Source organism: Stegostoma tigrinum, chromosome 11 (genome assembly GCF_030684315.1).
Source record: "Stegostoma tigrinum isolate sSteTig4 chromosome 11, sSteTig4.hap1, whole genome shotgun sequence".
In the NCBI taxonomy this organism is placed as follows: Eukaryota; Metazoa; Chordata; class Chondrichthyes; order Orectolobiformes; family Stegostomatidae; genus Stegostoma; species Stegostoma tigrinum.
In genome coordinates, this window is record NC_081364.1 from 1,227,405 (window position 1) to 1,255,000 (window position 27,596).

General features: G+C 45.9%; 1 protein-coding gene across 4 annotated transcripts in view; it reads right to left on the reverse strand.

Annotated features, from left to right (window-relative positions):
• Positions 1-3,496: 3,496 nt before the first annotated feature.
• LOC125460158 (G-protein coupled receptor 22-like) overlaps positions 3,497-27,596 on the reverse strand; it is a 200,502-nt gene continuing 176,402 nt past the window's right edge. For 3 of the 4 annotated variants that reach the window (XM_048547282.2, XM_048547281.2, XM_048547283.2), the window contains exon 2: positions 5,708-11,657. In XM_048547282.2, coding sequence (XP_048403239.2) covers positions 10,329-11,615 — 1,287 coding nt within the window. In that variant the 5' untranslated portion in view covers positions 11,616-11,657 and the 3' untranslated portion in view covers positions 5,708-10,328. Of the gene's footprint in view, positions 3,583-5,707; positions 11,658-27,596 lie in introns of those variants that run through there. The other variant, XR_007249197.2, reaches the window with a different exon arrangement.

Here is a 27,596-nt window from a genome sequence, read left to right on the forward strand (position 1 = left end):
GCTCTGTGGCTCTTTTGGCTGGCTTTAAAGCTGATCCAACATTTTTCTGGGCAAAACTATTTCTTCTCCTCCTCTCCAGATGACCTCAGTTTGTTTCTTGTTGTAATTAATTTCTAGAGAATGAAAACCATCACTGTCTTTGATCATGTGATTTGATGTCTTTCCAAGAGTTTGGGTTCTGGACTGACTGGTCGAGGAGAGGAAACGCCAGGGGCAAGATATAGCTTGAGACCTCAAAATTATTTGTTCTGTGAACTGTTAGTGTTAAATGTTGTTACACAAGGTAAAAATCAATAGACCAGGCTCCGAATTATAGTTACCTGGAGTAAAAATTAAACTGTCATCTTCAGCTGCTTCAGGCTACATGTTCTAAATTCTCTCTCGTCTGAGAATATTTGAAGACCATGTGCTGTTTAAAATCAATGAAGTGACACCAACCGACGGCTGTTCCAGGGTCCTGAAACTCTCCCCAATGCACACGTTTAATCTTCAGTGAACATTCCAACTTGTGACCTAATGATGGAGGGAAGATCATTGATGAATCAGCTGAAGATGATTGGCCAAAGGGCACTATTCTGAGGAACTCCTGCAGAGATGTCCTGGAGATGAGATGACTGACCTCCCACAAGCACCACCATCTTCACATGTGTGAACACAGGCTGGGTAATAGATTTGTGCTGTAACTTGGCCACTTTTGGACTATTTTCATATTTCCACTACAGCTAGTTAACAAAACCAAGAATCAAATTTCAGATTAAATTGGGTTGAAAAAGTTATTTTTTTTATTACTGTTTTATTCAACAGTGGAGGTTTATTACATACTTACTGATTCATCAGAAACAGTTGATTAGTTAAGTTGTGTGTCTCAATTAATATTTAATTAACAAACTGATAGTTAATTAGTAGTTATGTTAATAAGGCTGAGTTACACTCAGAAGTCCAAAAGCTTGTTAAGAATGTGTTTGTTAGCTATTGTGAGTTCTGCAGGAATGCCAGAGCTTGGTAACGTTTGGGCAAAGATTGTGTAAAGATAAGGCTGTACAGAAAACTGCACAGAACAAACAAAGAAGTTACCATTGTAACCTCAAGTGTGGCTCTGTACTCAGGTGGACTCAGTAACAAAATGGCCCAACTTGAGGTTAGGTTCTGGCAATTTAATGTGCGGGATCCCGTCGATATCTTGGTCATAGAACATAGAACATAGAAAAGTATAGCACAGTACAGGCCCTTGGGCCCATGATGTTGTGCCGTGGAATATTCCTAATCCAAAAATAAAATAACCTCACCTACATTCCCCTCAATTCACTGCTGTCCATGTGCATGTCCAGCAGTCGCTTAAATGTCACTAATGACTCCGTTTCCACGACAACCACTGGCAAACTATTCCATGCGCTCACAACTCTCTGGGTGAAGAACCTCCCTCTGGCGTCTCCTCTATACCTTCCTCCTGACACCTTAAAACTATGACCCCTCGTGGCAGTGGGGAAAAGTCTCTGGCTATCGACTCTATCGAAGCCTCTCATCTGATACCATGTTGGAGGGATTGATGTCTGCATCAGGAAAAGTGACAACTTCAAACATCCGATTCACCTGAGGACTCACTCACTTCAGCAGAATATGTCATTTGTAATTTGGAAAGGATTGTGTTGGGAAATTAGTTAAGCTTTACCTACAATGTTATAAATGTTAATTAGAATCTACAACTTCTGTACCAGGGTCTTATTTGTTACCCACTATTCTGTCTTCAAATAAACTTTCAAATTTCACCATTCAAAGTTCTTGATCTGCTGAAGTGTTAGAGCCTTAAAAAATAAATTATAATACAATTGATCAATTCATTTATAATCTGATTCAGAATTATGAAAATATTAAAGCATGTCAAACCAACTCACTTCAGTGCAAAGGATAACTCTGACCTGCAGAGCATTTGCCCCCGATCCCCATTGATTCCAGTTTTGCCAGGGCTCTGTGATGCCACACTCGGTTGAATACAGCTTTGATATCAAGGGCTGTCACTCTCACCTCACCTCTGGAATTCAGCTCTTTTGTCCATGTTTGAATCAAGGCTGTAATGAGGTCAGGGGCTGAGTGGCCCTGGCAGAACCCAAACTGGGCGTCACTGAGCAGGTTATTGCTGAGCAGGTGCTGCTTGATAGAACTGTTACTAACACCTTCCATCAATTTACTGATGATTGACAGTATACTGATGGAGCAATTATTTGCCAGGTGGGATTTGTCCTGCTTTTTGTGTACAGGACATACCTGGGCATTTTTCCACATCATCGGGCAGATACCCGTGTTGTAACTGTACTGGAACAGCTTGGATTGGGGAGCGGCAAGTTCTGGAGCACAAATCTTCAGTGCTATAGCTGGAATGTTGTCAGGGCCCGTAGTCTTTGCAATGTCCAGTGTCTCCAACCGTTTCTTGATATCACGTGGACTGAACTGAATTGGCTGAAGATGGGTATCTGTGACACTGGGGACCACTGCAGGAGGCTGAGATGGATCATCCACTTCGCACTTCTGGCTGAAGATTGCTGCGAATGCTTCAGCCTTATCTTTTGCACTGATGTGCTGGGCTCTTCCATCATTGAGGATGGGGATATTTGTGGTGCCTCCTCCTCCAGTGAGTTGTTTAATTGTCCACCACCATTCACGACTGGATTTGCAGAGCTTAGAACTGATCCGTTGGTTGTGGGATCACTTAGCTCTGTGTCACTTACAGCATTCGCTGGTTGGCATGCCAGTAGTCCTGCCAGACAACACGATGGAGGCTGTTATCAATGTGAACGTGGGACTTGGTCGCCACAAGGCCTGTGCGATGATCACTTTTACCGATATTGTCATGGACAGATGCAACTGCAGCTGGCAGATTAGTAAGGATGAGGTCAAGTATATTTTTCCCTCTTGTTGCTTCCTCACCACCTGCCGCAGACCCAGTCTAACAGCTATGTCCTTTAGGACCGGACCAGCTCGATCAGTAGTACTGCTGCCGAGCCACTCAATGGGGGACATTGAAATTCCCCCACCCCAGAGTACATTTTGTGCCCTTGTCATCCTCAGTGCTTCCTCTGAGTGTTGTTCAACATGGAAAAGTACTGATTCATCAGCTGAGGGAGGACGGTACATGGTAATCAGCAGGAAGTTTCCTTCCCGTGTTTAAGCTGAAGCCATGAGACTTCTTGGGGTCTGGAGTCAATGTTGAGAACTCCCAAAGCAACACGCTCCTGACTGTATCCCAATGTGCGCAGCATTCACTACGGAACTTTCACATTCACAGTCTGTAGTCCTTACACAACCCTAGGGAAGAGAGAAGATTCAAAATCCTTTGAGTGAAGTAGCTTTTCCTCATTTCAGTATCAAATAATAAGCTCGTTACCTCCATGTTCTCGATTCCCAGTCAGGAGGGAACACTGGGCAATTTTCTTGTACTCCTGCCTTTCCCTGTGTCCGACTGGAGTCTCTGTGAGGAAGCGGATCTCTGGCCTGCTCTCCATGTTATCAATTGCTTGAATTGAGGTGATTGGAGTGTGTTCCCAACTTCAACTCATTTCTGGAATGTCTTCTACTTGTGGGGAATATCTAGAACCAGGCAGCACAGAGTATAATCAGGGGATTGCGGTGGGATTATTTTCCATTTAAAACAGATGGAGGAATTTCTTCTCTCAGATGGTGGAGAATCTGGGGAATTCCATTCCCCAGAGAGCAGCGAGGCCCGGGTCAGGCACTGACCTGGTGAAATGGGGTCTCCACTGACCACATTCCTAGTGGGGTGGCCATGTCCTGTTTTCTGATTGGCTGTGGGAAGCCATGGCCTGCCTGAGGATTGGTGAGTTGGGAGCTGAAGGGAAGCAGTGTTCTGATGGAATTAATGTTTTGGCTGACCAATACATGGCTGACCAATAAGGCGTGACCGATACATGGCTGACCAATACATGAGTGACTAATATAGGGGTGACCAATGTAGGGGTGACCAATACAGGTGTAACCAATACAGGGGTGACCAATATAGGAGTGGCCAATATAGGATGACCGATACTGGGATGACCAATACATGGGTGACCAATACTTGGGTGACCAATATAGGATGACTGATGCAGGGATGACCAATACATGGGTGACTAATATATGGGTGACCAATGTAGGGGTGACCAATACAGGTGTAACCAATACAGGGGTGACCAATATAGGAGTGGCCAATATAGGATGACCGATAATGGGATGACCAATACATGGGTGATCAATACTTGGGTGACCAATATAGGATGACTGATACAGGGATGACCAATACATGGGTGACTAATACAGGGGTGACCAATACAGGTGTGACCAATACGGGGTGACCGATACAGAGGTGACCAATACAGGCATGACCAATACAGGATGACCAATACAGGATGACCAACATGCAGATGGGGTCTCGGAGATGAGAATGAGGTGAACAGCGTTCTAGAAGTATTTGAGAACATCAGTCACCTGAAACTAAAATTGTGAAATATTAAATTAAAACAAAGACACTGAATGCTGGAGAAACTCAGCAGGTCCTGTCAGCTTCTCTGAAGAGAGAAACTGAGTTAATGTTTCTGAAAATTAGAACACTGATGAAAGGTCATCACCTCCGTAAGAATTCCCACACGGATTGTACCCTCCATGACACACTGACCCATTCCTCCACAGCTCCTAACCTTTCCTCACTCACCCTTGGCATCTTTCCACACTGTCACTGAAGGTTTAACATTTGCCCAGTCACCTCCTCCCTGTTCAATGCCTCAAACACACCTTCCACTTGCTTCAGTGTAACTTGTGGTGTCTTTTACGTTGGTCAAACACAGACTGGTCAACCACTTTACAGAACACCTCTGCTCTGTCTGAGCGAATGATCCTGGCTCCCATTGGTTTTCCATTTCAAGAACAGCCCCTTGCTCTCATTAACACTTCCGTCCCATCAACTGCAGGAACAGCCTCACTTTCTGCTTCGGCACTTTCCAGCCTCAAGACCTCAAAATTAAATTCCATACCTTCAGAAATGGACCGCATTATTTCTGCTCCCACTCATTTACATCCACCCACACCCACACACACACACACACACACACACACACACACACACACACACACACAAGCACTTGCACACATATACACGTCACAGGTGCATGCATATGTGCACACATGCATATACATATACGCACATGTATGCACACACACACACACACATGCACAGATACACACAGACACACAGACACACACACACACACACACACAAATGTTCACGCACAAGCGTGCACACACACATGTTCACGCACAAGTGCACACACACACACGTGGACACAGGCGCTCACAAACACTTGTAATGTTTGTGCCTCATTTGTTCTCAGAAGACAGGATCCATTTGCTCCCTTTGACATCTCAATTCACATCCTTTTTAAAACTCTTTTTCTCTCTCACCACGACTAACAGCACCATTGTCTTTCACACTTGTCCCCCACATCCTCTGTTCCCCTCACTCCTCCTCTGCCACCATTATCAAACCATTTCAGTTCTGTGAAGAGTCCTCACAGACTCAAACCATGAACCTGGATTCTCTCAGCACAGGAGCTGGCGAATTTCTCCAGCTTTTCTGAACAGAATTATCGATCACTGGGTCTCGGAACAAACAGCCAGTGAACTCGAGTGAGAATAATCATTTAATCAGGAGATTGGAGTGTAATTAAACCATTACAATTGCTGAGAAATACAATATGAAAGTCCACAATTACTGAGAGACATTAAACAGACACTTCATACACAACAAACACATCACAATGGCTGGGCTTAATACTCAGCATCGAATTGGCGATGGAAAACTCGATGGTGCAAGATATATTTGATCAATAATTGGGAACAGATTCCAGGAGATAGTTTGTTTAGGAGGATCTGCAGCAGATCAGGGTGGCGGATGTTGGGATCAGAATTGGGTGAGGGTGTGGGGTTGGGGGTAGCTCCAGCCCCTTTCTCATGTACCCACATTTAGTGAATCGTTTTTAATGTGTTTCTTGACTTGAGCAGTGGGGAAGGGGTGGAGGGGTGGGTGCGTGAGGGTGTGGATGGAGGTGGAGGCAGTGCTGGATGTTAGTGTGAGGATAGATGCGGATGTGGGGGTGGAAGTGAGTGTTGGAATGAGGGTGGAGGGAATGGGGTTGAGGGTAGCTGAGGGTGGGGGTGAGTGTGGGGTTAGTTTGTGCTGGATATTTGGGGAGCGTCTATCTGTTCCAGGCCAGAACACGGTCTCACCCTTGGGTTTTCCCTCTTTCTAGAGCCCCCTTCTCTTGAATAATTTGCCCCTGGGTTTTGTTCAGCATCCATCACTCTGCTTCAATTATTTAAACCTGCTCTGGGCTCTCCTGCTTTGGCCTTACTTGCCTCATTTCTACCCCCACCGTATGAGAGAATCCCTCCCGATCCCCTGTTCCTCTTCTCAGCCTCTTGTTCCTGGGCCATGTTTGTAAATAGTGAAAATCTCACTCTTCCCGTCCTCATTCACTAGGCTGTTTATTCCATTGGCTTTCATTGGTCAGTTTGTGGACCATTCAGAGCGGGGGGGAGGGGGCAACCATACATGGTGGGGGAGGGGGGCAGTTGTTTAGATTGATGCTGAATGGGGGGTGGGGGTTGGTGGGTGTTCATTAATCCCTTTGCTGTGTGCCGGGGAAGGCCCACAGGCTACGACTTGCTCCTGTTTCAAAACTGAGGGCACTTTAGATATTGACACAGATTCGGCAACGTTGGGTGTGTCTGCGGGGGATATGAGGCGTTAGGGATGGCACGTGGCTCGTGACATTTGGAGGGCGACACGTTGAGATTTACAGATGAAGCTGAAGGTGTGGCTGTGGGGATGGGGGTTAGATGTCCCGGCAGGAGGAGAAGTTTGAAGGATTTTAGGCAAAAAAGCAGAGGCAGCATGGTGATAATGTATTTGCTCAAAGCACAGATCTCTCCAAATCTGTGTGGAATCATTTGGTGAGAATCTGACAGGTATAAGTCAGTCTGTGTTTCTAGTTATTCATCCATCGACACATTTCCTGGCTATAACTTGATTATGATTGAGGTTGAGTTCAGAATGTCGATGTTATCTTTGTTGGGAGTGGAGTGTTACAGGCTCCGATGTTTACAGCCCATTGAGAACATGCTGGTCAACAAAGGTCTGACTAGATTAGTTCCATTTTCCAGCTCCTGACCCATAATTGTGCAGACAATAATTATGGAAGCAAATATCTAAAAACTGTTTCAATGTTAGAGCAGTTTCTGACTCCAACACTCTTTTAGGCAGAGTTTCAGATTCCCATCACTCCCAGTCTAACCCTTTATCTTTTTAACCCTCTATGTTCCCTCACCTGTTTCTGGGTTGAATTCCATTGACTACATGCTCTGCCCAGCTGACCAGGCTGTGGATATCCTCCTCCTGATTGGTGAATTTCTTCACCATGCCGTACATTAAATTCCACATCATTAATATACACCACACACAGCGAGGGCCCCAGCACCAAGCCATGTGGAACCCCACAGGAAACAGATTCCCAGTCACTGGAACCTCCCTATCCCATCATCCTCTGCTTCCTGCCTCTCAGCCAATTTAGGATCCAATGTACCATTCTGTCTTGCTTCCGATTGGCTCATACTTTCTTCACCAGTTTGCTGCCAGGGACCTTATCAAAAGCCTCACTAAAGCCCATGTAGACACATCAGATGTATTACCCTCATTAACCCTCCTGTTTACCTCCTCAACAAATACGTCAAACACGGCCTTCTCATAATGACCCCACGCTGACCCTCCCTGATTAATCCAGCTCTCTCCAAATGTTCAATTCTGTCTGATAACTTCCCCATCACTTCCCCAGAATGAATGGTCTGGGATTTCCTGGACTACCCCTTCCTCCCCTGTTTAATGATGGGACAATGCTGTTCCCTCCCTGCCTTTCCCACTGAAACTATCCCAATTACTATCGGAGAGTTGGATCCCTTTCTATTACTGCCTTGTTACTCTTGCACGTCTCTGAAATGTGGTTATAAATGTATCCAGTATCTCTCCCTGACTCGGGGTGGGGCGGCTGCCGTAGTACACACCCAACAGCATGTTTGCCCCTTTGTGGCTTCACTTCTACCCATAAGGCCCTGCCCAATGATCTGTGCAAAATGTCCTCCCTCCTCACACCTCGCATTGATCCTCGATCAATATTACAGCACCTCTCCATCTTCTAATCTCCTCTGTACCACACCCGAATACCCAGGAGTACCAGGAAGGTACAGCTGCCAGCCTCAACAGCCGATAGTTTCTCTCATTTTATTGCATCTGCCATGTTCTTGGCCATTCATTAAATCTGCCCACATCCTCCTGAAACTTATTTACATCTTCCTGACAGCACACATTCTTCACTTAGTTTTGTATCATCCACATACTTGGAAATATTCTCTTTGTTCCCTATGTCCACATCATTGATAAATTATTGTGAACAGATGGGACCCTAATGCTGATCCTTGCAGTACCCCACTAGCACAGTCTGCCAATGTGAGAATGACACATTTATTCAATTTTGCTTTCTGAATGTTATCTAATCACTAATCCTGGTCTGTACATTACCCCCCTTTGCCATAATGTAACTTTTCTAACCAGTCTGCAGTGATGATTTCTATCAAAAAGCCATCTGAAAATCCAATTACAATAAGGCTTTCCATTTGAAAATTTATGCTGTGTCCAATCAGGTAATTTTATCCAAATGTCCATGGATCACCCCCTCCATTATAGATTCTAATATCTTCCTTCCTCCTGTCACATCTGTACTTCCTGGTTTTCCTCGCTCCTTTGTTAAAAAGTGGGGAGACATTTGAAATTTCCAATCAGCAGGAATCAAGATCGATGGAATTTCGGAAATCGATTACTAATATGTCTCATCAACTCTCTTTCCGAGGCCACAAGATAGTTTGTAACAAAGATGTGTTCAATGTTACTCTCACTACTGGCCTGGTGCCCTCTTCTGCCTGGCATTGCCCCTCTACCCACATGTCCTTAAGCTGGAGGGTGACTCCATCCTTAAACCCTCAGCCTGGTCAATGCCCTGAGGTTCCCCCAATAACTGCTCCCACTCTATAACCTGGGGCTGGGGGGGAGGGGGGTTATTCCAGCCACAGGCATCTCCTGCACAGAGTCATCCAGACCAAGGGGTGCATGGAGCACAATGTGCAAATCACAGGCCTGAGCTCCCCAGGCAGACCCTAATCAAATAGAATATGGAACCTGGCTTTGAGTTTACCCTTACACCTAGTTCAACTATCAACCAGAAAATTCTTACTCTTGTTTATGTCAAACAGCTAGCATCAGTTAACCCTCTCAGATGAAGGAATTTAGTTTTGAAGTTCTCCAATATGAATTGCTGATATAAACAAGAGAGAAACAGCCAATCATTGATGCTGTTTGAATTTGGGCTTGGAGTGCTGTAAATTCAGAATTATATGGGTCAGAAGAGGCCATTTGGCCCTTCGAGTCTGCACTGACAAAAACAACTCCAAGCCTACAACAAAAACAGAAATTGCAGGAAAAGCTCAGAAAGCAGAGTTAACATTTTGGGTCCAGCGACCCTTCTTTGGAACAGCTCTCTGCTAACTCTGTTGCTCTCTCCACAGATGTTGCCAGACCTGCTGAGATTTTACAGCCTCTGCAGTTCTTTGGGTTTTTTTTGTTAAACTCCAACTATACCCCAGTCCCACTTTCCAGCACTAGGCCCGTAGCCTTAAATTTTTTGACATTTCAAACGCTCGTCCAATTACCCTTTAAACATTGTGAGGTTTCCTGCCTCAGTTCCCCACCCAGACAGTGCATTGCAGTCCCCTGCCACCCTCTGGGTGAAAACCGCTTTCCTCAAATCCCCTCTAAACCTCCCGCCTTTCACCTTAAGATGATGCTCCCGAGAGAGCGCTGGGAATCTTGTCCTTGACAGAGAGCTGGGTTCAGAGTTCTGGGAATCTTGTCCCTGACAGAGAGCTGGGTTCAGAGCGCTGGGAATCTTGTCCCTGACAGATTTGCCTCACAGTCTTTGAGTATGGGATTTGTTTTTAAAAACAATAGCTTTAAAAGGTTTGTCATATTCACAGGCTATTGCCGCCAACCGGTATGAAACGACATTATTATACTCATTGTGGGTTTCACTCACTTTCTGTGTGTCTGTTCTGTTTTGTATGTATCTGGACAATTGAACAATTTGTTAAGCAATTATTGCACCTCTACATTTTACAGTTGGTCTGGCATTTTGTTTTACTGAACAGTCTAAGTCTGTTACAAAGTGATGGGTGATAGCGAGTCAGTCTTTGGCCGCTTCTGTTAGGCAGCGGTCAGTAGCATCGCTGCACTCCAGCTTCAGTTTACGTGTCTTTCTGGGGTGGACCCAGGAGTTGTGAATGATTGTCCCACTGGGGGCAGGGTCTACCTGCAGAACTGACACCACCCGCTTCTTCATTTTGTTTTTGAGAACTTTCCGGAGTTTCTGCCTGGTGAAGGCGTAGAGGAGCGGATGGAAGATCGTGGAACCGTAAGCCATGACGAGGAAGCAGATCCGGAGCTTCACCAACCAATCACTGGGCCCTAGGCAGAGAATGAGAAGGTTCACAATGGAAATGGGGGCCCAGCAGATGAGGAAGGTGGAGATGATGATCAGAGACATTCTGAAGACTCGTTTCTGCCGCTCACGCCGATCGCGGTGGCGTTTCACAGCTCGACGGAGGGCAATAATAACTGACACAGAGGCCTGGACACCCAGCGGCATGGGGTTTGGAGTGACTGGTGCTGAGGTCAGCTTCTTTGTCTCATACTGGTTACTGCCCGGCCTCTTCCTCCTCCTCTTACTTTTGCGTTTTTGACTGCGTGTGAAGTGTGATCCGATGCGGATGTTCAGGGCCTGGAGGATCCTGGTGTAGGTGACCAACATGACGGCAACAGCCACAAAGAAGCAGGGGATCTGGATGAAGAGGTGGTAATACATGCCCAGCTCCTTATGGTACTCGTTGGCACTGACACAGAGCAGTGTTCGGTTTTGCCAGGCCGTACTGTGCAGTGGATCCCCAAAAAATTCCACTTCAATAAAGGGAACGAAGAACACCATCAGCGATACAACCCAGACTGAGGTCAGCAGGAGAATAGTCCGACTGGGCGTTAGGACCCGATTGGCTGGTTTGACTGAGATGTCGTATCTGTCAAGGCTGATCACCAGGACATTAACCGCGGTGGCAATACTGGTAAAGGTGACGCAGGCTTCATGGAAGCAACAGATCAGAGCCACGTTTCTCTCCAGAGGAATGAGAACAATGACAATGGTAAATGGGACACACACGAGGCAGATGATAATGTCCAGGACGTGGAGGTTCATGGTAACAATATTGCTGACAGAATCCACCAGGTTAGACTGGATGCAGTACAGAATGAGCACAGTGAGGTTGCTACTAAAGCCCAGGACAATCTCCAGCATGAGGAAGCTGGTCAGGGAAACCTGGAAGCTCATTGGATATGAGACATACCAGCCCTCGTTCAAAGCAGAGCCATCTGTGGTCTCCAGAACCATTTCATAATTATCCAATTCCATGGTTGCGTTCATCCTGGGACATCAGCATAGTCCCAGAAATGGCTCTTGTTTCACCTGAAACAGACAAGAAACAAAAGTTAAATTCCACTGACAACAGTTCAAATCCCATTTCGGTTATTGCTTTGATGACTGTTTCGTTAACACCAAGTGCCCGAAGATGTGCAGGTTGGGGTGGGTTGGCCGTGGGAAATTGTCCACAGTGTCCAGGGATGTGAAGGCTGGGTGGATTAGTTGTGGTAAATGCAGGGTTACAGGGATAGGATGGGGGGATTGGTCTGGGTGGGATGTTCTTCAGCAGGTTGGTGTGGACTTGATGGGCCAAATGACCTCTTTCCACATGGTAGGGATTCTATGCTTTAATGAAAGTGGTAATATTTGGACATGGGGAAGAATATAAAACTAGCAATGTCAGCTGTCCTCTGCTGGAGTTTAGACAACTCCCAAAATGTTGTTTTTACCATTGGACAGCCTCTCAACTCAATATTCACACATTCCCTGGACACAGCCTGTTGGACAGCTCTGTTCCTCAAAGGGAAGCCTGTAGGGGTGACCTGCTGGGGCTCTGTGACAAACAGGTGCCCTTCAAATGGGTGATCGAGAGAGGATGGGGAGCTGCTCAGCACAAGGGTCCATGCAGTGGGCATGGGCAGGGCCCAGAGGCCGAGGGCATTGTGATGGGGTGTTGGGCAGTGGATCTAAATGGGGGAGTGCAGGGGGGTGGGGGGGGGGCATCAGGGGGTGAGGGAAGGAGGTGGAGGGAGGCAAATGCAGTCCCTGACATAGATGCCTAATCAAGTGTATATTAACTTCAAACTTCATTCAAAGTTCACCTCTTCCCTCTCAGAATGAGGGGCTGAGTCACTTGCCCTGGAGCCTGTACTTTAACAACAGCCATTTAAAGATTCAATCAAACATAAATGATGCTGGAAAATATCCCAAAGTATTTATTGATCTTATTAGGGTAATAGGTCAGCACAATATTGTGGGCCAAAGGGTCTGTACTGTGCTGTGCTGTTCTATGTTTTATGTTCTATTTCACAGCAGCAATTATCAAAGTAAAATGGACACTGGGCTGCTCAGGGAGATGTTAGGAGAGAGACCCAAGCCTTGGTCAATGAGGCCAGATTTAAGGGGTATCTTACAGATGGAGAAACAGACAAAGAGAGAAAGGTGGAGACTTATAGACTTATAGAACATTACAGCACAGTACAGGCCCTTCGGCCCTCGATGTTGTGCCGACCTGTCATACCGATCTCAAGCCCATCTAACCTACACTATTCCATGTACGTCCATATGCTTATCCAATGACGACTTAAATGTACCTAAAGTTGGCGAATCTACTACCGTTGCAGGCAAAGCGTTCCATTCCCTTACTACTCTCTGAGTAAAGAAACTGCCTCTGACATCTGTCCTATATCTTTCACCCCTCAATTTAAAGCTATGCCCCCTCGTGCTCGCCGTCACCATCCTAGGAAAAAGGCTGTCCCTATCCATCCTATCTAACCCAGAGGGTTAGGGTTAGGGAGAGATTCCAGAGCTCGGGGCTTAGCAATTGAACACAGTCACCAAAGGAGGAGTGATGGGAACTGGATTCCAGCAAGAGGCTGGAATTAGAGGAATCCCGTGATTTCTGAGGACTGTGGGGTTGGACAGGAAGGCAGTGATAATGAGGGGTAGGCGCTGGAGGAGGTGGCAGTGATAGGGAGGGATATCAGGGTAGGAGGAGGTGGCAGAGATAGAGAGAGATTTGGGGTAGGAGGAGGTAACAGAGATAGGGAGGAATATAGATGGTAGAGGTAGAGAAGGGTATAGGGGTTGGAGGAGATGGCAGAGATAGGGAGGGATGACACCATGGATGAGTTTGAAATCTAGGACAAGAATTTTAAAATCAAAGAGCTGCTGAGTTTGGAGTTAATGGCTCCTGGTGAGCAGAGAGAGTGGAAGGAGAACAGAATGGATGTTAAATCTCCCTGGTACTACGTGTAAACTGGCAGCAAGCCTGGTTTTGGGAAATACACCTACATCTGCACATTTAAAAAGTGAGAATCACTTCCTCCAAATAATGTTCCCAACTCTCAATGCAGCACATGTCCTGTTGATGTTATACAGACCCCCCCACCCCCGAAATCTGGAATATGAGGTAAAGGAAGTGAGTCACACAGATCATTCAGCCCCTTCATCCTGTTCCACGTTCAATCAAATCTAATTTCATTTCAACCCTGAAACATCCAATCAAATCCCAGCATCCGTGGCTCTCTGGCGGAAAGGTATTTCCAGGTTTGCTGCTCTCTGACTTCACCCTGCCCGGCCTCAACCTGAGGCCTGTGTCCTTGTTCTGGACTCTTTCCCCCATCAGTAGGGGGAGTGCCTATTATTCCACTGCTCTGGATCCTTTTAACATCTAAACACCTCCATCAAATCTTTATCTACAGTGCAGGACAGGGCTGAGTATTAAATGAGTTAATGGAACCCCAGCCTGTTCTGCATAGCACTTTATCAAATTCAGATCATTTTCAAAGTCTGTAACAGGGAGGGATCTGTGGATTTGCTTCGACTTTCAGATTTCTGACAACTTTTCTGTTGTTTGCAGACTGGGATCAGCAGTTGTGGTCACATCAAGAATAATCACAGCTTATCTCTGCGTCTGAGTAGCTGTTTGTATCACTCCCACAGAGTCACAGAGCTCAGTCTGATACAATCAACTTCTGACACTGTAACCGAGAGATTTACAACAAAACACTGCCCCTTTCATTAATGAACAGAACTTACTGTTAAGTGGAAGCATTTATTTCTGGATGATCCCTGAGCACCATTAAGTCATAGCTCAAAGACCATTGATAATATAACCGCATAGTCATCAGAATAGGCTGCCGTTTATCTGAATTCTCAATAAATCAGTCTCTTTACCACTTCAGTTTTTCACCAACTGACTTAAACAGATACTTATACAGTGCCCTCTGGCACTGCTGGGAGAATTGTCTTCAGTTCCCTCTGTCCATCTGGGCTGCAGAGAGGGTGAAGGAAAATCAGGAATAGCTCACACTTGGTTCTGACTGTGATTGGGAAGGGTTGTGAGGCAGTTGGGAAGGTGAGAGTGTGCTTGGCCTGGGGTCTGTGTCCTCACACAGAGCTCCCACACATTGACTGTCACATTGGACCATGCTGCTTTCACAGGACTGGCATGACTCACTGTTAATGCACAGCACTCTCCAGAAATGTTAATGCACAACTATGGAAAGTATCATCCAATCATTCCTCTACAGAAGAAAGCTTGGCCAACAGTTTGACAATCTGATTATTTTTTAAGGGAAGGAGGGAACTATTTCCACTGGGCATTTTGAGGTTTGAAGAGTATTGTATTCTGAATTCAGTGGCTTTGTGATTTTAGCACATCTTCATCTTTAAGGGGTCTTTGGAAAAGGAAAGCTAGGAACAGAATAATCCAGATCTCAATGTCACTGATCACAGCCCAGTTCTGCTTTCCTATTTCTGGAAAGAATTTTCAATATGCTGTCAGCGTACAGATCCCTTCTTCTCTTTCTGATGAGCTCCCTCTTTGAAACCAGCTGGCCAGTTCCTAGCCTCCCCAGATCACAGCTAACCAAAGTCACTGATGGTGGTTCCTGTCACTGTAACTGCTTCACTATGCATTCTTAGCTCCAAATTCACCCTGTAAACTTCATAAAGAACAGCCATACACTCTATCTCCAATGGGCTCCTTTTCATTATTTATTGTTTATCTCAAGAGGGTTGGAATATAAAAGCAGCGATGTGCTTCTGAGGCTTTATAAGGCTCTAGTTAGGCCCCATTTAGAATACTGTGTCCAATTTTGGGCCCCACACCTCAGGAAGGACATACTGGCCCTGGAGTGTGTCCAGCGGAGATTCGCACGGATGATCCCTGGAATGGTAGGTTTAACGTACGATGAACGGCTAAGGATCTTGGGATTGTACTCATTAGAGTTTAGAAGGGTGAGGGGAGATCTAATAGAAACTGTATGGTTTAGAAGTTGTTTCCGTTAGGCAGGGAGACTAGGACCCGTGGGCACAGCCTTAAAATTAGAGGGGGTCAATTTAAATCGGAAATGAGACGACGTTTCTTCAGCCAGAGAGTGGTGGGCTTGTGGAATTCATTGCCACGGAGTGCAGTGGAGGCCGGGACGTTGGATGCGTTCGAGGCAGAGATCGACAAATTCTTGATCTCAAAAGGAATCAAGGGCTACAGGGAGAGTGCAGGGAAGTGGAGTTGAAATGCCCATCAGCCATGATTTAAATGGCGGAGTGGACTTGATGGGCCGAATGGCCTTACTTCCACTCCTATGTCTTATGGTCTTATGGGACATGGTGTTACTGGCTGGGCCCAGCATTTCTTGCCCATCCCTAGTTGCCCCTTGAGAAGATGGGGGCAAGCTGCCTTCTTGAACCACTATGGTCCATATGCTGTAGGTAGACCCACAGTGCCCTCAGGGAGGTGCTGCCTGAGGATCTTTGGTGAATTTCTGCATTGCATCTTGTAGATGGTACACACTGCTGCTACTGAGCGTTGGTGGTGGAGGGAGTGGGATGCTTGTGGATGTGGTGCCAATCAAGCGGCTGCTTTCTCCTGGATGGTGTCGAGCTTCTTGAGTGTTGTTGGGGCTGCACTCATCCAGGCAAGTGGGGAGAATTCCATCACACTCCTGACTTGTGCCTTGTAGATGGTGACAGGCTTCGGGGAGTCAGGAGGTGAGTTACTTGCTGCAGTATTTCCAGCTTCTGACCTGCTCTTGTGGCCACTGTGTTCATGTGGTGAGTCCAGTTGAGTTTCTGGTCAATAATAACCCCTAGGACGTTGATAGTGGGGGATTCTGTGATGGTAACACCATTGAATGGCAACAGGCAGTGTGGGTCAGAGCCTGGCATTTGTGTGGTGCAGATGTTATTCACCACTTGTCAGCCCAAGCCTGAATATTGTCCAGATCTTGTTGCATTTGAACACGGACTTTTTCAGTATCTGAGGAGTCATGAATGGAGCTGAACACTGTGCAATCATTGGCAAACATCCCCACTTCTGACCTTATGATGGAGGGAAGGTCATTGATGAAGCATCTGGAGATGGTTGGGCTGAGGAATCTACCCTGAGGAACTCCTGCAGAGATGTCCTGGAGCTGAGATGATTGACCTCCAACAACCATGACCATCTTCCTATGTCTCAGGTATGACTCCAAACACCAGAGAGTTTGCCCCCTGATACCCATTGATTCCAGTTTTGCTCGGGCTCCTTGATGCCACACTCGGTTGAATGCAGCCTTGATGTCAAGGGCTGTCACTCTCACCTCACCCTCTGGAATTCAGCTCTTTTGTCCATGTTTGAACCAAGGCTGTAATGAGGTCAGGAGCTGAGTGGCCCTGGCGGAACCCAAACTGGGCGTCACTCAGCAGGTTATTGCTGAGCAGGTGCTGCTTGATAGCACTGTTACTGACACCTTCCATCTCTTTACTGATGAGCAAGAGGACACTGATGGGTAATTTGCTGGGTTGGAATTATCCTGCTTTTTGTGTACAGGACACACCTGGGCAATTTTCCACATCATCGGGCAGATACCCATGTTGTAACTGTACTGGAGAAGCTTGGCCAGGGGAGTGGCAAGTTCTGGAGCACAAATCTTCAGTACTATTGCTGGAATGTTGTCAGGGCCCATAGCCTTTGCAGTATCCAGTTTCTCCAACTGTTTCTTCATATCATGTAGCACTGAAATGGCTGTTTCTGCCGTTGTCTTTTCTGCTGCCTTGGCTAGTGCCAGGTGATCCATTCAGTTTAATTTCTTTGAGACTTTGTAACGATTGGTACACCTGAGTGGTTTGCTAGGCCATTTCAGGCTGTTATGGAGAAGGAGAAAGTCAAATACTCTGATAATTAAATGAAAGCACAAGGCCCAATCTGTTATGATGGCAGTAAATGTGCTTTTCTAATAATTAAATCTGAAACACCCAGAGTGGCTTGCATCACCTTTCATACTCTGTTAAAAGCATGGTTAGATGAAAGAAAACCCCTGATCTTCAGTTTATAAGTAACAAGTAACAATTTATTTATTAGACCCTACATTTTAACAGACATGCTAACAAACCGAACAATTCTCCCCTGGATTACTGACTATTCCTTAACTGAACTAAATTCTGCTGGAATGCTGTTCAAATAAACACAAATCCCAATAGTATAAACCCAATTAATAGACGGCAGTAAATTAAAATTTAATCTCTCTAAATTTGCACAGAATGTGTCTTCTGGAACACTCTGCTTTCTCCATTATGCCACAAATGCCTTTCTTCTGCTGATTCCGCTGTCAGGGATGTTTTTCTCTGTAATTTCTTCAACAAGGATTTTGAGCTAAAATGCCGTCGTACCTTTTTCCGATAGCTGGTGCCTTCTGAGAGAGCATAGCAATTTCTTGTGTGAGAGCTCAGGGCTTATTTCTCAAATTGCAGGCTTGCTTTCCTTTCAGGCAACAGCTGACTCTCACTTTGATCTTCAAAAAAACCTTTCTTATATATCCCCTGTGACACATCAAATTCGTGCATGATTTGTTTCAGGTTGTCAACACCATCAGTTTTTTAATTCAATTGGCTTTGAATTGCTGGGTGCTTGGTTTAAATTAATTAGACAAATTCAAACTTGTTGTCAAAACATCAAAATAAGAGTTGTTTTGCCTGCCACCTGTAAGGCCTTTCTATAAATTTGGTTCACTTTTGAAGATCTCTGTACAGTATGCGCAACTTCCAAGCACAGACAAAGCACAATTTTACATTAAGCTTTTCCCACACACTGCACACACTGCTTTTCCCTACTATCATTTTTACCAACAAATTCTAACCTCCTACCCTCACGTTCATGAATACACTACATAACAAGAGGGTAGTTAAAAGCCAACCACATTGCTGTGGGTCTGGAGTCACATGTAGGCCAGACCAGGTAAGGATGGCAGTTTCCCTCCCTGAATGACATTAGTGAACCAGATGGAGTTTTCCTAATGTTTGACAACACTTTCAATGTCATCATTAGACTCATAATTCCAGATATGTATCACATTCAAATTCAACCATGCCCTGTGGTAGGATTCGAATCCAGGTCCCCAGGGCACTACCTGGGTCTCCATTTCTTTTTATTGGTATTTTATAGGTATTGCAGAACTCTGATGTAAGTATTTCCAGATCTCAGAGTAGTGTACTGCTGCAAACAGAGCCACGAAGATGTGCCAGATTGCATGGCCAGAAGGAACTATCCCATCACTTTTGCACTCCCAGGCAGTACAGCATCCCCCATCCCACATGAGCTCCTGGATTCTATCAGTGTTTGGTATAGATATAACTACAACAGCTGGTGAAAATCCCATTGCCAAGTAAATTAGCTGCTCAATAATCTTATACTGCTCATGATATAGGAGGACATAGATGGATTAATAGCCCAGCAATAACACCACTAGGCCATTGCCTTCCCTTAAATAAAAGTTTGGGTGAATAAGACCCACATCCACCCCTGAGCTCACTGGCAGGCAATGTCGACTCCCATTGATCCAGGGTCTGGCTCTATCAGAATCTGCTTTTCCTGGCTTCTCTCTGGTATTATCTTCAAAAATCCTGTCGCTATTCACATACATTACCTCAATCACAACCTTCATTCCCGAATCAATTCCAAAACCACAAAGCTAATTCCCTCATTAAGAGATTAATGAATTTTATACGCACAATTCCCAAGAAGCAGGATTAATTCCCTGAAAACTGACAGCATCACAGAAATTGTTCTGATCCAGAGGAGGCCATTCAGCCCATTGTGCCTGCCTGCACTGGCTGAATCCCCCAGTCAGTGCATTTCTTTCTCTTTGAAGGCTCTGATCATTTCAGTGACAGATCAGACTTTCTGCAGCATTAATCTCTTGTTTCACTAAGGAGAGGATGAAACATGTGGGAATTGTTGAGGTGTCGAGATGATTAATGGTTGTTGCAATGTTGATGACCTCGGGAGCAGTAAATCAGACAAGTTTCACAATATTTCAGCTGGAATCTGTTTCACTCAAATCAGCCTGAGCCTGGGCCACTCAGACAAACAACGAAGGCCTAGCCTCCCTAAATATCACTTCAAATGGTCGACACTGACACATTCCGGCAGTATGGGCACAACAATAGTGACTCTTACGGCCAGGCTGTAAAATCTCCACATCATGGATCTAAATCCCTTCAATTAACCACCTTCCACATCAACAGAGTAGAGCTGGAGAGTGTGGAGAGTGTCAAGTTTCTTAGAGCGACAATAATTGACAATCTATCCAGGAGTTCCCATATAAATACATCATAGAACATAGAACAGTACAGCACAGTACAGGCCCTTTGGTCCACCATGTTATGCTGAACTATTACCCTACCAAGATCAAACTACCCTGCATCTCCTACATTTTACTATCCTCCATGTGCCTATCCAAGAGTCGCTTAAAAGTCTCTAAAGTATCTGACTCCACCACCACCACTGGCAGCGAATTCTACATGCCCCCCCACTCTCTGTGTGAGGAACCTACCTCTGACATCTCCCCTATAACTTCCTCCAATCACCTTAAGATTATGCCCCCTCGTAATAGTCAATTCTGCCCTGGGAATAAGTCTTTGACTACCCACTGTATCTATGCCTCTCATCATCTTGTAAACTTCTATCAAGTCACCTCTCATCCTTCTTTGCTCAAATTAAAAAGCCCCAGCTCCCTCAACCTTTCCCCATAAGACCCGCCCTCTAGTCCAGGCAGCAAATACATCAATACAGAAATTGAGCGTGAGCCTAGATAATGTGTTCACATATTGGGAGAGGTGCTTGAATTCACAATCCTCTCAGAGGAACTTGTTACCTGGGACGGTTAAGAAGGCACAACAACAGCTCTTCTTCCTCAGATGTCTCAGGAAATTTGACATGTCCATAAGGTCCCTCACTAATTTCTACAGATGCCCCTTAGAAAACATACTGCCTGGGTGTATAACAGCCTGGTACAGCAACTGCTCTGCCCAGGACCATGAGAAACGGCAGAAGGTGGTGGGCACAGCCCTGACCATTACAGAAACCAACCTCCCATCCATGGAGACAGTAGGAACTGCAGATGCTGGAGAATGTGAGATAACATAGTGTAGAGCTGGATGAACACAGCAGGCCAAGCAGCACCAGAGGAGCAGGAAGGCTGACGCTTCGGGCCTGGGTCCTTCTTCAGAAATGGGGGAGGGGAAGGGGATTCTGAAATAAATAGAGAGTGGGAGGTGATGATAGAAGGTGGATAGAGGAGTAGATAGGTGGACATAAAACAATAGGTACGTGGTCGAACAATTTCAGGGCCGAAGAGATTACGAGAGAGTTGAAGTGAGAGAGAGATCCACTGAGGTCTTCCCAGAGGGAGGAGGGTAACTTCTTCAAGATAGGCATCCTTAGAAGAGGCTTCACAGTGGGGTTAATACTCAGTCAGAGATGGTAGGAACTGCCCATGCTGGAGTCAGAGATGGATCTCTCTCCCACTGGAACCCTTTGGTAATTTCTTTGGCCCTGAAACTGCTCGACCTTGTGCCTGTCCATGTTCTCACCACCTCTCTGCTCCACTATCCACTTTCTATCATCGCCTCTCCATCGCTCTATTTATTTCAGAGCTCCCTTTCCCTCCCCCATTTCTGAAGAAGGGACCAGACACGAAATGTCAGCCTTCCAGCTCCTCTGATACTGTCTGGCCCACTGTGTTCGTCCAGCTCCACACTTTGTTATTCCATCCATGGACTCCATTTACACTTCCCAATACCATAGAAATTCTGCCAACATCATCAAAGACCCCTCCCACCCCGTTAATGCTCTATTCCAACCTCTTTCATCAGACTGAAGATACAGAAGCCTGAACACAAACAGGTTCAAGAACAGCTTCTTCCCATCTGTCATTAGACTGATGAATGGATCTCTCTAATTTCACATCTAACGTTGAGCTTGCTTCATGCATCTCTTGTGCAGACATAACCATGTATACCTTGTTCTGTCTAAACACTCGGTGATCTGTATGTTCATGTCTGTTAACATCTGCCTGTACTGCATGCAAACCAGAACTTTTCACTGTACTTAGGTACATACAGCCGTAATATATCAAACAATTTAGTGAGTATTTAAAATGAAGACAATCTCTTACAAAAGTAAATGGGAGGAGCAGGCTAACAATGGGACTGTGCGAGAGTGTGATCATGAATGGGACATGGGTGTCATCTGGCTGGGTCATTTACTGCCCGTCCCTACTTGCCCCTTGAGAAGGTGGGGGTGAGCTGCCTTGAACCGCTGCAGACCACTTGCTGTGGGTTGACCCACAATGCCCTTAGGGAGGGAATTCCAGAATTTTGACCCAGTGTCAGTGAAGGAACGGGGATTATTTCCAAGTCAGGAGGGTGAGTGCGTTGGAGGGGAACTTGCAGGGGGTGGTGTTCCCATGTATCTGCTGCCTTTGTCTTTCTAGATGGTCGTGGGTTTGGAAGGTGCTGTATGAGGATCTTTGGTGAATTTCTGCAGTGCATCTTGTAGACAGTACACACTGCTGCTACTGAGTGTCGGTGGTGGAGGGAGTGGGATGCTTGTGGATGTGGTGCCAATCAAGCGGCTGCTTTGTCCTGGATGGTGTCGAGCTTCTTGAGTGTTGTTGGGGCTGCACACATCCAGGCAAGTGGGGAGTATTCCATCACACTCCTGACTTGTGCCTTGTAGATGGTGGACAGGCTTTGGGAAGTACAGGATTGGGAATGCTGGAGTTTTCCTAGTTTCTGACCTGCTCTTGTAGTCACTGTCCAGTTCAGTTTCTGGTCAATGGTATCCCGCAGAATGTGAGGGAATCAGTGATAGTAATGCCATTCAATGTCAAGGACTGGTGGTTATACTTGCTCTTATTGGGCATAGCCTGGTACTTCTATGGCTCAAATGTCACTTGCCACTTGCCAGCCCAAGCCTGAATATTGTCCAGAACATAGAACATAGAACATAGAACAATACAGCGCAGAACAGGCCCTTTAGCCCTCGATGTTGCGCTGACTTGTGAACTAATCTAAGCCCCTCCCCCTACACTATCCCATCATTATCCATATGCTTATCCAAGGACTGTTTAAATGCTCCTAATGTGGCTGAGTTAACTACATTGGCAGGCAGGGTGTTCCATGCCCTTACCACTCTCTGAGTAAAGAACCTGCCTCTGACATCTGTCTTAAATCTATCACCCCTCAATTTGTAGCTATGCCCCCTTGTACAAGCTGATGTCATCATCCTCCGAAAAAGACTCTCACTGTCCACCCTATCTAATCCTCTGATCATCTTATATGTCTCTATTAAATCCCCTCTTAGCCTCCTTCTCTCTAGTGAGAACAGACCCAAGTCCCTCAACCTTTCTTCATAGGGCCTGCGCTCCAGACCAGGCAACATCCTGGTGAATCTCCTCTGCACCTTTTCCAATGCTTCCACATCCTTCCTGTAATGGGGCGACCAGAACTGCAGGCAATATTCCAAATGAGGCCACACTAGCGTTTTGTACAGTTGCAGCATGACATCACGGCTCTGGAACTCAATCCCTCTACCAGTAAAACCTAACACACCATAAGCCTTCTTTACAGCACTATCAATCTGGGTGGCAATTTTCAGGGATCTATGTACATGGACACCAAGATCCCTCTGCACATCCACACTACCAAGAATCTTTCCATTGACCCAGTATTTTGCCTTCCCATTATTCTTCCCAAAGTGAATCACCTCACATTTATCCGCATTGAACTCCATTTGCCACCTTTTGGGCCAATTCTGCAGTTTATCCAAGTCTCCCTGCAACCTGGTACATTCTTCCACACTGTCCACCACTCCACCGACTTTAGTGTCATCTGCAAACTCACTAACCCATCCACGTATGCCTGCGTCCAAGTCATTTATAAAAATGACAAACAGCAGTGGTCCCAAAACAGATCCTTGAGGCACACCAATAGTGACCTGACTCCAGGCTGAATATTTTCCATCAGCCACCACTCGTTGCCTTCTTACAGAAAGCCAGTTTCTAATCCAAACTGCTAAATCTCCCTCAATCCCGTGCTTCTGTATTTTCTCCAATAACCTACCATGTGGAACCTTATCAAAGGTTTTACTGAAGTTCATGTACACCACGTCAACTGCCCTCCCCTCATCCAGATGCTTGGTCACCTTCTCAAAAAACTCAATGAGGTTAGTGAGACACGACCTGCCCTGGACAAATCCATGTTGATTATCTCCAATCAAATTGTTGCTTGGTAGATGATTATAAATCCCATCCCTTATAATCCTTTCCAAAACTTTTCCTACAACAGGTAAGGCTCACAGGTCTATAATTACCTGGGTCATCTCTACTGCCCTTCTTGAACAAGAGCACAACATCTGCAATCCTCCAGTCCTCTGTTACTAAACTTGTAGACAATGAGGACTCAAAGATCAAGGCCAAAGGCTCCGCCACCTCCTCCCTAACTTCCCAGAGAATCCTCGGAAAAATCTCATCTTGCCCAGGGGATTTATCTACCTTCACACCTTCTAGAATTGATCACACCTCCTCCTTACTAACCTTAATCCTTTCAATTCTAGTAGCCTATAACTCAGTCACCTCCTCTACAATATTCTCCTGTCTCTCAGTGAAAACAGATGAGAAATAATCAGTTAGCACCTTTCCAATCTCCACAGGGTCCACGCACAACTGCCCACTTCCGTCTTTGACTGGCCCTATTCCTACCCTAGTCATCCTCTTATTCCTCACATACCTATAGAAAGCTTTAGGGTTCTCCTTTATTCTACCTGCCAATGTCTGCTCATGTCCCCTCCTTGCTCTTCGTAACTCTCTCTTTATTCCTTCCTAGCTTATCTGTAACTCTCCATCGCCTCATCTGAACCACCTCGTCTCATTGTCACATAAGACTCCCTCTTCCGCTTAACAAGAGACACAATTTCTTTAATAAACCACGGTTCCCTTACCTTATCGCTTCCTCTCTGCCTGACAGGGAGATACCTGTCAAGGACACGCAATATCTGTTCCTTAAACCAGCTCCACATTTCGATTGTCCCCATCCCCTGCATTTTGCTAACCTATTCTATGCCTCATAAGTCTTGCCTAATCGCAGTATAATTGCCTTCCCCCATCTATAACTCTTGCCCTGTGGCATGTTCCTATCCCTTTCCATTGCTAAAGTAAACGTAACGAATTATGGTCACCCTCTCCAAAGTGCTCACCTACCACTAAATCAAACACCTGGCCTGGTTCATTACCAAGTACCAGATCCAGTGTGGCCTCCCCTCATGTCTAGATCTTGTTGCCTTTGGACATGGACTGCTTCAGTATCTGAGGAGTCGCGAATGGTTCTGAACACTGCAATCATTGGCAAATATCCCCACTTCTGATGTTATAGTGGAGGGAAGGTCTAATAAATTCTGAGCGTGATTATTCTGGTGTAATTATATAGAGCATCATTGTGACCTGTTAAGAATTTGAGAGCAACGTGATGTTAACAAAGAGGGAGTGGATTTATAAATCTTGATGTATTTCTGAAGGGATTAAGGAGCAGGTTTGCTCAGGAATGATGAAACAGTTTAGTGTAACAGCATTGTTACAGACTTCCACCTGCTTCCTGGTGTCAGAGGGAAGGGCCAATCCTTCAATCTGAATATACACACCTTACAGCAATTGTTCAAAGACATGGTTTATTGGCAGTTTTCCTGAAATAAATGACCTAGATATTTCAGTGCACAGAGCTGTTTGTGGTCATTGCTCCTTTGAATTTGCTACTGAACCAGAGGCTCAAGAGAATCTGACATAATCGACACCAGGATAATAAAGTGTGAAGCTGGATGAACACAGCAGGCCAAGCAGCACCTTAGGAGCACAAAACCAGTCCAACCTGTCTCTGCTTCCCTAACCTGTTCTTCCTCTCACCCATCCCTTCCTCCCACCCCAAGCCGCACCCCCCACTACCTACTAACCTCATCCCCCCTCCTTGACCTGTCCGTCTTCCCTGGACTGACCTATCCCCTCCCTACCTCCCCACCTATACTCTCCTCTCCACCCATCTTCTTTTCTCTCCATCTTCAGTCCGCCTCCCCCTCTCTCCCTATTTATTCCAGTTCCCTCTCCCCATCCCCCTCTCTGATGAAGGGTCTAGGCCCGAAACGTCAGCTTTTGTGCTCCTGAGATGCTGCTGGGCCTGCTGTGTTCATCCAGCCTCACACTTTGTTATCTTGGATTCTCCAGCATCTGCAGTTCCCATTATCTCTGATAGAATTGACACCAGGCCTGATTCTCCCTCTGTCTAAGAGACTGGGTTTTGACTCAGTTCAGTCTGAACCTTTTTTAAAATCATTCACTCATAAGGCACGGGCATCTCAGGCTGGGCTAGGATTTACTGCCCATCCTCAAATGCCCCTCGAGAAGAACAAAGAACAACACAGCTCAGGAACAGGCCCTTCGGCCCTCCAAGCCTGTACTGACACATTTGTCCTTCCACACTGAAACTGTCCTCACTTACAGGATCCATATCCCTCTGTTCCCTTCCTGTTCATGTATTTGTCCAGGTGCTTCTCGAATGTTGCTGTCATGTCTGCTTCTACCTCCTCCTCTGGCAGCGTGTTCCAGGCACTCACCACCCTTTGTGTGAAAAACCTGCCTCACACATCTCTTTTAAACTCCCCCCCTCGCACCTTAAACCTGTGTTCCCTAGTAATTGTCCCCTCCACCCTGGGAAAAAGCCCCATACTTCCCACTCTATCCATGCCATTCACAATCTTATAAACTTCTATCAGGTCACCCCTCGACCTCCTGCACTCCAGTGAAAACAAACCCGAAATATCCAACCTTTCTTCATAGCTACAATCCCCCGTATCAGTAAATCTCTTGATAAACCTTTTCTGTACCCTCTCCAAAGCACCCACATCCTTCTGATAGTGTGGTGGCCAGAACTGTACACAGTATTCCAAGTGTGGCCCACCTAAAGTTCTATAAAGCTGCAGCATAACTTGTCTATCCTTATACTCAATGCCCCTTCCAATGAAGGCAGACATGCCATAAACTTTGTTCACTACCTTATTCACCCAGATCCCACTGCATATCAATACTCCTAAGGGTTCAGCCATTCGGTGTATAATTCCTACCTGCACTTGACCTTCCAAAATGCATCACCTCACATTTGTCTGGATTAAACATCATTTGCCATTTGGATGGTGTTGAGCTTCTTGAGTGTTGTTGGGGCTGCACCCATCCAGGCAAGTGGGGAGTATTCCATCACACTCCTGACTCGTGCCTTGTAGATCGTGAATAGGCTTCAGGGAGTCAGGAGGGGAGTTACTCACCACAGGATTCCCAGCTTCTGGCCTGCTCTTGTAGCCACTGTGTTAATGTGGTGAGTCCAGTTGAGCTTGCGATCAATGTTAACCCCCAGCACGTTGATAGTGGGGGGGACTCAGTGATGGTAACATGGTTTAATGTCAAGGGGCAGTGGTTAAATTGTCTCTTATTGGAGTTTTTTGTTATTCATTCATGGGATGTGGGTGTCGCTGACTAGGCAGCATTTATTGCCCATTCCTAATTGCCCAGAGGGCAGTTAAGAGTCAACCACATTGCTGTGGGTCTGGAGTCACATGTAGTTCAGACCAGGTGAGGATGGCAGTTTCCATCCCTAAAGGACATTAGTGAACCAGATGAGTTTTTCCGACAATTGACAATGGATTCACAGCCATCATTAGATTCTCAATTCCAGATACTTTATTGAATTCAGATTCCACTCTCGGCCATGGTGGGATTCAAACCTGGTCCTCAGAATGTTATCTGGGTCTCTGGATTAACAGTCCAGCAACAAAACCACGAGGCCATCGCCTCCCCGAGGCAGTGGTCACAACCTGGCATTTGTGTGGCACGAATGTCGCTTGCCACTTGTCAGCCCAAGCCTGGATATTGTCCAGATCTCGTTGCATGTGAACATGGACTG